The sequence below is a fragment of the Osmerus eperlanus genome, chromosome 21, assembly GCF_963692335.1.
Source record: "Osmerus eperlanus chromosome 21, fOsmEpe2.1, whole genome shotgun sequence".
NCBI classification, from domain to species: domain Eukaryota; kingdom Metazoa; phylum Chordata; class Actinopteri; order Osmeriformes; family Osmeridae; genus Osmerus; species Osmerus eperlanus.
Window position 1 is genome coordinate 11383311 of NC_085038.1, and position 11926 is coordinate 11395236.

The window sequence follows — 11926 nt, forward strand, 5'->3', positions numbered from 1 at the left end:
TGGCTCTGCTGGAACCCGCAGGCATGCCCCAGGTGGGGCCTGCAGCGGTACAGGTGGGGGGTCTTCATCTGGACCACATTTGCCAAAACACACACCAGCCCAGCAGGAGAGAGAAGGTAAGGGTGAAAGGGAGGGAGGGAGAGAGAGAGAGCGAGAGACGGAGGGATGTAAGGAGAGAAAGTGACCGAGTAAGAGAGGGAAGGGTAGCGAGAGAGGGAGGGAGGAAAGAGAGGGCAAGAGAGAAAACAGAGGGAAAGGGATTTTTTTGGTAATGGATTGTCCTTTCATTAGGTGACAAACACTTTACAGTCATACATAAAGGCATATATGTGTGAGTGTGTGAGTGTGTCTGGGAGAGAGTGTGTTCTGTCCTTTCCTGCCTTCAGGTGAGAACAAGCCACAGAGCTTCTAAAAGGCCTCCTCAGGGAACACGTACGTATCTAACCCACTTAGTAAAAGAAAAGAAGAGTATGGATCTACAATAAAGCAGTGGGTTAGGCTGTAGAAGGCTGCGATCTTTGTGTCTAAGTGTATGTTTGGGACTTGTGTGTGTGTAAAGGTTCATTGCCTCTGATCTGGAATGTTCTAAGCCCCACAGTGATGACAGCAGACGGGGAACAGAACATCGTACCAGCCTCCGCCCAGCCTCCACACCAGCCTCCACCCCAGCCTCCATACCAGCTTCCAGCCCAGCCTCCATACCAGCTTCCACCCCAGCCTCCACACCAGCCTCCACCCCAGCCTCCATACCAGCTTCCACCCCAGCCTCCACACCAGCCTCCACCCCAACCTCCATACCAGCCTCCAGTCTCCTCACATCACCTCTCTTCTTGTCTCATTCATTTTCTTTGCTAAATTAATCTGCTCTCTTTTTCTTCTCACCGCACATGTCCTCTAATTTAGTCTTGTCTATCTTGTCTTTACCTTCTCCTCCCCCCCCTCTCCTCCCTTTCTGCCCCTCCTCTACCCTTACACCTACCTCCCCCTCTCCTCATCTCTCCCCCTCTCCTCGCCTCTCCCCTCCTATCCTGTCTCTATCTTAGGATCAGCTACGCTGGTCCATGTTCACACTAGTCTGCCAGGCAGAGATAAAGAAGAACTCTCATCCCTCCATCCCCTCTGTCTCTTTGATGCTCAGGTCCAGTCTGTGTTTGGGTTAATAGATACCCTGCTGGGAGCGCGGTTCCAGTAAATAACCTCTTCAGGTCTGACATCCGTGACTTAGGAAATGCAGCGTCAGAGGCAAAGGCCAAGTCAGACATTTATGCCTGCCTTTGATGAAAGTTGTGAAATTGGAAACTTTCAGAGAGATATAGTATGTAGGATTGAATATGAACAGAGATTTTGGAAAGATACTGTTTCAAATCCATTGCCTTCCAAGCAAATATGTACTTGCCTTATCTGCTTTTTTCCACGTAAAGAAACGTGTCTTCAATACTCTAGTATTGTTGTTTCTACATTGATTGACAGTTCCTGTCCTCAAAGTAACCTCCATTGCATGGCTTCCATACCAATGGGCCATGGCTGAGACATTGAAACTGAATTTGCCTTGGCACAAAATACATTCATAGACATCTTTCAAATGACATTAATTATTTTCTCACTCAGACACAACCACCACCAAAACTTTACCCTCCTACCCATTTGCATGTCTACATACTCTTTTCAAAATGGTTAAACGTACATTCTAAATCTAACATAACACAAAATTGGACAGCAATTAGCAACATTTCTACAGTAATATTGAAATATATTCCACATCTAATCAGGGAAATACTATCAATACAACAGATACATTTGTTCCCTCCCGGAAACAATGAAAGCTGGTTGCCTGGACACATCAGCAGAAGATAGTCATGAATGGACCAGGCATGCCAAAAGGTTGTTTCCTAGATGTGTTGCCCAAGATGTCATAAGATGTGATGTGGATGAGCACCTGTGGCCAGATGAAGCAGACAGGGTTGCTTAGCATTGCAACTGTAGATGGTGTACAACTGACTGAATTGTATTTGGGACTCAATGTCCCCCCAAAAATGTAATACTGATGCATATTGCATGTCTGATTAATTCCTGTAAGATATACTGCAGTGAATTATTGTGCCATTCTTGTTTTGTAAAGAGATTTTTACTTAAGAAAAATAATGTAATGCTACCTTTTGCAAATGGTGTTTAGGTCAATGTTTTATGAGTGACAAAGTGTACTTGTTGAGTGACAACCTTTGCTAGTGTAATAATAATACATTTTATTTAAAGGCGCCTTTCTCTGCACTCAAGGACACCGTACAGGATATAAAATACATTTAAAAACAGCAAAAACAAAGAATACAACAACATTAAAAACAACAGAAGCAGGAAGCGTAATTGACATCAAGTGGAATATGTAGTTTTAAACAGATGGGTTTTGAGTTCCAATTTGAAATGGGGTAATGAGTCAATATTTCTTAGTTGGGGTAGTGCATTCCAGAGACGGGGAGCAGGGCGGCTGAATGCTCTACTCCCCATGGTAGTGAGGCGGGCAGAGGGGACAGACAGGTGTATGGAGGAAGAGGATCTGAGGGAGCGGGAGGTAGTGGGACCCTGGAGGAGATTAGACAAGTACGGGGGGGCAAGACATATACGGATATATGTCTCGTATGAAGCATTTTGGAAGCATTAGGGCATTCTGAATGGGAAAATAGCTACTGTGCCAAGTTGAAAGTTGGTTAGGAGAACTATATGAAGAGTTTTGAAAATGTGACCAAAGTATTGAAAAACAGGTCCTAGCAATTGAAAAAATCTGAAAGTTCACACCAATAATTTCTGCTTATTGTCAGCATGTAAACAGGCCGAGAAAAGTAGGCACAGCGGAGGGCTGCAGTCAAACACTGTCAGTGAGAACAAAGCAAGCAACAATTTTGCCAAAGTAACTTTCGCTGAGTGTGTGTGTGCGTGAGTGTGTGTACGTATGTGAGTGTGTATGAGAGAGAGAGAGAGAGAGAGAGAGAGAGAGAGAGAGAGAGAGAGAGAGAGAGAGAGAGAGAGAGAGAGAGAGAGAGAGAGAGAGAGAGAGAGAGAGAGAGAGAGAGAGAGAGAGAGAGACAGAGACAGAGACAGAGACAGAGACAGAGACAGAGAGAGAAACACACTCACACACAAGACTTTGTATGTGTGTGTCTTCCTGTGTGCAAAGCATAACAAGCGTGCCACTTCCAGACCGACATGTTTAGTATATCATTGATTTGATGCAGGTGTGAGCTCTGGCCAGATCCCAAACACACACACACACCGACACGCGTCACACACACCGTTGTTATATAAACAAACCACCTTCATAATGGCAGAGTTATGAGACTAACTTGTCACGCAGTACGTGGCTGCAGTCTCTCTGCTTCACCAAACTCCTAATAGGGACTGTGGTATAGATGTGTGGAGGCCAGAGACACAGGGACCAAAACCTAACTTCATCCCTGGCCCACAGAATCACGAGGGCCTGACACTGACCCTATCCCAATGCTAACTCCATTCTAACCCAACCCTAACCCCCTCCCTAGTCTAGAAGGTGACACAGCCCTACCCAACCCTGTTGGTGTGTGTAGTCCAGAGATAGAGATACGACCCTAACCCTGTTTCTCGAATCCCAGAGACTCTGACAGGACACTTATCTATAAACGGAAGGTTGTGACGAAAGCTTACGCTTAACGAATTGAAAGAAATTGAAAGAAAGATTTCAATACCAGACAGGGACTTGAAGCACAAAGGATTTTGTATAGACCACTTCACAGTTTTTTGTTCTGCGTTCATGAGGTTCACCTGTGTCCTGTGTCTGTCCTATATTTCCGTAAAGACTTGCTAGTAGGACAAACCCCAACAAAGATGAAAGTGTTCTTGATTGAGCACAACAGTGTGCTTTGGACAAATGAAATGTGGGCCATTTGGTGCAAAAGGGAGATTTTGCTAAGTGTGTCTGTAGTTTAGAATGCAGCACTTCAATTTGCAGGATACATGGTGTTTTGCAGGATACATTAGGTTTTTTGGCAGGATACATGTTTTGAACACTGGATGTGTGGTTTTGTGAATTATGTAAAGTGTTTTGAGAAAATGAGACCTCAAAAACGTCTGTAAGCCGTTCCAAAAAAACGTAACTGTCAATTTCTCAACATGTATGTGTGTATACGGTCTGAACGTTTGTGTGTATGTGTGTGTCTCTGCATCTTTGTGTCCAGGTGTGTGTATAAAAAAAATATATATATCTAAACGAGATGTTTCCTGCACTTGAGTGTGCAATGCTCTTCTTACTCAGACCCAGCCCTACAGCACTCAACAACTTTGTTTTCTATTTGAATATATACGATTTCATTTTGTTTTCCTCCTTCCACTCCATCTGTGGTGGGGAGGGGGGGTCAGATGTGATAAAGCAGCGAGGGATTCTGCTGTTTTTCCTGTTTCCTGTCTCTCTCTTTCTCTCTCGCTCTCTCTCAGTGACACACGCAGTAGAGCGCACACGTGCGCTAACACCACACGCGCAAGACTTATCTGATACATTCAAACACGCGCTTGCACACACGAACGCAGACACGCAACAACACAAAGAGGCACATTCAGTGGTTTTGACTGCATCTTTATCAACACAACGCTCTGTTCCTGCCTTTAGGCTACTGCTGTCTTGTTCCACAGAAAGATAAACACAGGACTGACAACATGGCAGACACGTCATCGAGCTTCACAGCTACCTCACAGTCACAGACACCTGCACACACACTAAATACTCAGTTACAAAGGACAGGTGGCTAGAATACCTCGTCTATAGTCACTAGTATAACTTGTGTAGACATGTATAACTTGAATTACCTTTGAACACACAACCTGAACAATGTTTTTAAACAACATGAAAAGTACACTTAGACTAAGTAACCTCTCTAACATAAAGCACTCTACAGGTATTTGCAGGGATTACATCAGCAAGTACTTTACATAATGCACAATGAAAGCTTGGCTCCTGATCTGCATGTCAAGCCGTGTCAAGGCCAATCACATTTGGTATGCTAATCAGGGTAGTTTCATCAGGGAGCTTGAAAAGGTGAATCACGATCTCCAAGGACCACTTTACAAATACTTTACATGTACTTAATGCATACCCTACATTTTCAACTGCAATCTGCCAATCTTTCAGTCAGGTGTCCTTTCTGTTTAGGTGCATTGTAACATATACACTAAATACTTTTATTTATTACGTTTCTTCATGCAATTGAATATACAAAGATGTCACACATTTTAAGTATCACTACGTTGATGGAAAATTCCTTCACAACGATGTATAACAACCACATTAGCTAATGCTTGAAAACAAGACAGGATCATCCCAATGTATTTTTGGGACTAAGCCATGAACTGAACACTTTTTCATCCTTTTGTTTCCAATTTGAATGAAATCACAGCAAGTGGTAAAAGTAATAAAGAAATGCTCAGATAAAACAACCAGGACACACAGCCAGGAGACAGCACCTGGACACACACAGCCGGGAGACAGCACCTGGACACACAGAGCCGGGAGACAGCACCTGGGCACACACAGCCGGGAGACAGCACCTGGACACACACAGCCAGGAGACAGCACCTGGACACACACACAAGCCCATCTCCCCGACCATACTCACAGCACTCACAGGCCTTACACTATCACACAGTCCTCTCTCTCTCCTCCATCTCCCCCCTTCATGGACTCCCCTCACCCCCCTACACACAGTCTTCCTGGCAGACAGGCGTGTTGCCATTGGCCAGGCTGACGCTGGCCACGGAGTGGTGTGTGCTGCGCAGCGAGGTGAGGTGTGTGTTGTTGCGCACGGCCGCCAGGGACCTCCGGTGGATCAGGGCTTGGCAGCAGCACAGCTGCTCGTTGAACTGCTTCTGGAAGCTTCTGCTCAGCAGGTAGAGGGCGAAGGGGTTCACGCAGGAGTTGGCGAAGGCCAGGACGCGAGCCACGACACTGCACAGGAAGTGGGCCAGCGAGGTGTCCACCTTGAGGGGAGACAGGGAGGAGAGAGGGTAGTTAGTGTAGGTGCTTGCCTGTTCATTGAGGTTTTTGGGGCAGGTATGGGGCTGGGGTGTATTAGTTTAGGGTAGGTGTGTCAGAGTTAGGGTGCGTACAGTAGCTGTTCATAGTGGTTGGGGTTAAGGTAGGTATGTAGCGTTAGGGCTAGGGTGTGTACCTGTCCATAGTGGTAGGAGCGATACAGGTAGACCACATGACTGGGCAGCCAGCAGACAGCAAACAAACCTACAAACACCAGAACTGTCTTGGCCAAACGCTTCCTTGACTCAACCTGGGAGGGAGAGGGAGAAGGAGGGGAGACAGCGATGTTTGCCAAATAGCCAAAACGCTCGCTCGCTTTGACAAGCACACATCACGTCATGGACTCATTCGCACAACACAACACGGCCGCCTCACCTGTCTCCTGACGTGTACGTTCCCCTCCACGGGCATGTTGCGAGCGCTCAGCATTAGGCTCCTAGCGATGAAAAAGTAGTACACAGTGATGACCAGCAGGGGGAGCATGTAGAAGATGAGGAACGACACCATGGAGTGGATCTTGGGGTGCAGTTGGCCGGTGTTGGGGTAGGGGGCGCACGTGACGAAGCTCTCGTCGGTGTGGTTGACGTGGAACGCGTGCAGGTCGGAGAACACAGCCTCAGGGACGGCCAGGGTCATGGAGAACAGCCAGATGGCCGCAGCTCTCAGCACGATCCCCTGGGGGGTGCCGGAGGTCTGCAACTCCATGGGCCGGACGATGGCCCTGTACCTGAGGGTAGGGTGTGGGAGGGGATAGGGGAAGGGAGAGCAGGGGGCGGGTTTGTCCGGTGTTATGTTATAGCCCTCTGTGACATGGCTTGTAAAATGGGCTATACAAATCAACGTGATTTGATTGACTCTATGTTCATACATTCATAAATGTTCCTAATATATGACATCCGCAACACAAAGCTAACTGCCCCCAACCAACACACACACCTTCTTTATCCTACCGCAATTATGGTTTTGTGCGGATCGAAACCCCAAATGTTTCCTACAAAATGACTGTTTTACATCAAAAACTTGGGACACATGAACACATGATTCTGCTGAGTTGTGTTCCCTGCCCTGCGTTAACAGTGAGCAAGGGAGACAATCTTGACTGTCAGCAGGTAGTTTGAGGCAGTATTTAGACGGATACATCTGTAGAAGTTGGACCAGGAAAGAGGAGCAGGACAGTTGACTTGGACACTGAACCTGGCTGTCTCTCTTTTATGTGGTGATGAAGGAATGACCAAGTATGACTAACATCCTGCACTTGTGTGTGGGTGCATGTGTGTGCTTGTGTGTGTGAAGATGATCATAATTATATACTGTATATTATGTCATAACTAGGCTATATAGTTTTATTTCACGCTCATAAATATAAACTGAGACCTGTGGTTGCACTCTTTTGCAAACTCATCTATCAGATAAACTGATTTGATCCTGCACATTTTAATCGGTACGCGCAAGGCGTATGAAAGCGGTTCCATCTCATTCAGCTTACTGCAGCCCTTACGAAGTCTCCTCCACACAACCTCAATACAGGCTACTTTTATGAAAGTTCAATTTGTAATTCCATCTTGGTGCGCATTAGCCTACTTCACAGCATGTAGAACGGAGATCATGTTCCGTCTCTATAGCCTACCACATTTCAATAATTTTGCTCACCTGTCAGCGGACAACGCAGTAAGCGTGAACACCGATACGCCAACCGACGTGAGTTGTATGAACGGTATGAGTTTACATCCCACTCTACCGAACAGCCACTCGTCCGCCAGGTACCGGCTGGCATCCACCGGTGCGCAGGTGACCAAAAGGAGCACGTCCCCGAGCGCAAGACTCGACATGAACAGATTCGGTACATTCCTTACGGACTTGGTGGAGCAAAGGGTCTTAATGAGCGTTATATTACCAATGAGACCAACGGTTATGATTACACCGTAAACAGCGGCGATGGCGACACCGGTAGACCACATCGACTGTTCAGAGGGGAGTGTTATGTTTCCGCGCGCCACGGATAGATTTGGGTGCTGATGCGCCATGTCCCAAGAGTAATCAAACGGCTCCTCAAAAGACATTCTTTCTGCGCTTAGTATTTAAATGGTCCGTCGTAAAGAGCTGTTGATTTGGATTCTCAACCACTTATACTTTTTTTGATAGCCTGCTATCCATGCCAAACATATAAGACTCAATTGAAACTAGTTTCCTTTTCATTTAATTGCACTTTACTTCTCCAATGGGAAATATTTTCCAAGAAGTCGGTGGTGAGTTTCTTGAGACTGGTCACACGAAGATGCACTGATGTGATGTCCTCTAAATGCGCGTGGCCGCGTCAATTTCGCGCTCCCGGGAATGTCTTACCCGAGACATGAATGGAGATAAAATCCTCTCACCAGAACTGTCATTGGATTCCTTCCTCCAGGAGACCTTTGTCCAAAAATATAAAACAGTTATGAACCTTCCAAGGTTACAAGTTCAACAATTTAGACATGAACTTGTAGCAGAGTGGGTTTAGAACGACATTGATGTATTTGTACATATGATATTATATGTCAAATACAGGGAGTTTCTCTTCAGTGCTTTGCCCTGTCAAGCCATTTAGATCAGCTATGACCTTCAGGGGGAGTAAGTCAGAGAAGGATTTTTATTTTATTTTGTCTTAGCATTCCCTTAACTATGTGCAATTGTAACAAGTATTTCATAGTACATCACAACTCTGTTGCATGTCTGCAAAATGCAGTAACTCACCTAAAATATGTAATTAATGCTTCAAAACTTAACAAACCACTGCACCTTTCCCTTTTTCCCCAAATAATTAGATAAGGGAAGTTTTGAATGAGGAACAGATGAGTTCAATTTTCCTTCTCAGCTTTTTAGGAAAGGAAAGAAAAAGGCCTGTTATTTTTTTCCAGAGCTGTATTTTACCAATGCCATCAAAATGAAAAGGTTAAAGGCTTAAGACGCACTTGTTCCGGGAGTACAACGGTACTTAGGAATGGTTCACTTGACCCGATGTTAGTTTCCTCAAGGATCACAATGACTCTTGCTCAGAGACTTGTTGCTCTTGTGGTTAGTGGTAACTGATTAAAATTGTTGTACTCGCTGTGATATATTGTTTTTATTATTGTTGCTTGCTTTTTCCACAGGTACACTTGCACTTATAGCGGTTCATGTTGTTTAATTGTAACTTGTTTAACTACATGCTCTTATGGTTCTTCCCTTTGGCACTTACTTTGGTTGTTCACAATGTGTGCTTCATGTTTTGGCTACTCGCAATGTTTTTGTGGCTATCTTGTTGTTATGATCAGCAACCTATGCACTTTGTAAAGCTCTCTGTTGGAAGTCGCTTTGGATAAAAGCGTCTGCTAAATGAAGACATGTAAATGTAAATGTTTTGTCTTTGTGTGAGCCTTTTTGGTCAAAATGTTCAGATAATTTTTCACATGTACAAATATCAGTTTTGTTAACTTTTTGGGTTGACACTGACTGCTTACTCTCCCACACACAGAAAATGGATGTGCACATTTGAATGTAGGCCTATGCTGTAAATGGATTTTGTGTTAAAAACACATTTCTGTTACACAGACAATTCCCATTCCATCTATGGCAAGTTCACTGAGAATCAACTCATCCGTTTTTATCAGCAAGCCATGTCGATGTAGTAATTGAGCCAAAACCTGCAATTGTCTTAAATATTTACAGTAAGAAATTAAATCTGGTGTGAACAAGAAACTACTAGTTTTAGATTTGCAATTTGAACTTATTTTTTTTAGAAAAAAAAATCTAATTCTAATTCTCATTTGAGAAGTGAGCCAAAGCAATTGAGAAAAACTGTAATTACTGGAAGGAAGGAAGGAAGGAAGGAAGGATGGAAGGAAGGAAGGATGGAATGAAGGAAGGAAGGAAGGAAGATCAGCGACCTATGCACAAGGAAGGAGGCTTTGCTTGAGAAATTGCGTCTGGTATCTTTAGGATAAATTGAATGACAGCTCTTGGAAACTTGATAAAACAGGAAGCACAACAGAAAATCTTGACCCCTGACCACACTCAGGATAAGTATACGTCTCCATGGAAACAGACAGGAAGGAGAAAGCAGAAGGCAGACCAACCAATCTCCAACCATTGTAGATTTCTTAGGAAAATTTGAAATGCCAAAAACGAATCAGATTACAGGCTAGATCCTCAGCACCATTGTTTGACTAGAACATCATTACAGGTCATTTTGTGTACTGTAGGTGTGTGTATGTGCGTGTGTGACTGTTGTTGAGCCTCTCTCGAACTCTTTAGCTCTGGGTCTTTTACACTACATCTACACACACCCCAACAACACAGATACACAGACACACACCCACTGTGCTGTCTCGCCATGAGGAGTTAAGCCCCAGTATGTTTGGCCCCTGAGGAGCTCTCAGGGATCATGGCAGAACGGGCGGCAGGCTGACCAGGAGCAACGCAACGTCTGGGGTCAGAGGTCGTCCTGCTCCACAGAGATAAGAACAGATTAGATGCTGCTAGGAGAGCTTCATCGGATGTATTTATCACATCCGCGCACAATCTGCCTGAGACCTGGGGAGGAGGAGGAGGATGGACGAGGTGGCGGGAGGAGGGCAGAGAGACATTGGAAGGGGTGAGGAGAAAGTATGGGGACTTGGTATGGGGGGGGGAGGGAGGGAGGTGGTAACAGAGATGTTTCTACTAATGGAAGCTACCTTGGGTACACAGAAGCAGTAGATGCAAGGTAAGCTTATTGTAACAGGGATGCTTTATCTGTCAAATGGCACGTAAATGTCACGCCTGCAACACTAGTGTGTAGACAACCTCCCCCGTATCTCCTGAAATGGAGTGACTGTGGTTTGAACAAAGTAATTCACATTTCCCTTCACTTTAATTATCTCCTGTCTGGGGGCTGGCTGCTTGGTGCTGAAGAAAGGTCAGGCATAATTGTGTTTTCATCAGACAGGAAGTGGGTTCTGACACACTCTCAGATAAGATACTCAGGGAGACCGACTTGCTCTTCAGTTCAGGGGAACCCAAACCCCATGCAAGATAACCAAAACAGCAACACGGGAAAAAGCCACAAAGTGGAACCCAAACACCAGCCGAGATGTTGAGAATGTGCAAAACGTCACGAGGAAGTTCGTGCGCATTTCCTCCGATGACCTTTTCAGAACTTTCTAAATCATCCCAGGGTGTAACAGTGCGCAGGGAAGTGTTTCAACACTCTGATAATGCACCCGTCTCTTCATACATGAGATCTCATGCGAGCTCATGGGAGAGGTGCACTAGAAGTGCTGCTCAACACAGCTGAGAAAACGAGGATCAGACGTGAGGGGGAAAGAAGGGTGTTTACTAACTGCCTGATTAGTAGACTGCCTGACTGACTAACTGACTTATTGAATGGCAGACTTACTGGCTGGCTGTATAGAGGGCTTTAAATCAAGCTTACCTCTTCCCTGCACACACCAGCGTAGAAATCTGATGTCGTAAAACTGTTAAAGACCCAGGTATTACACACATTCAGCTCAATGTGTGGAACCCCGATTCCAGGAATCACAAACACAGCTGGCTGTTACCCAACAACACCCTTGAAGAAAACAAACCTTTATTTCCCAGTTATGATGTTGGAAACATGCCATCCCACGCTCCCTCTTCTCGAATTGAAAATATTAAGACTGCATCTCTATGTTCTGTCTTTTTGAGTTCATCTATGCAATCAAATGATGTGTGCCACTACTGTGTGTGTTTATGTGTACTGTGTGTGTTTATGTGTACTGTGTGCGTGCGCATGTTTGTGCTTGAGTACGTGTGTGTAAGGGTTCGTCTGACGAAGGGGCCGTCTCCTGGATACGGCATCAGGACACTAGCACACAATGGAAACACTCACATCAGCCCTGT

At 45.1% G+C, this 11926-nt stretch overlaps 1 protein-coding gene across 1 annotated transcript; it reads right to left on the bottom strand.

The window, feature by feature from the left end:
- Positions 1 to 4812: 4812 nt before the first annotated feature.
- On the bottom strand, positions 4813 to 8368 carry grpr (gastrin-releasing peptide receptor). Its single transcript, XM_062446382.1, has 4 exons — positions 7700 to 8368; positions 6425 to 6776; positions 6186 to 6299; positions 4813 to 5994 (listed from the first exon to the last, which is right to left on the bottom strand). The coding sequence occupies exons 1-4, from the start codon at positions 8107 to 8109 to the stop codon at positions 5713 to 5715; spliced, it is 1158 nt and encodes a 385-aa protein (XP_062302366.1). The 5' UTR covers positions 8110 to 8368; the 3' UTR covers positions 4813 to 5712.
- Positions 8369 to 11926: the final 3558 nt, after the last annotated feature.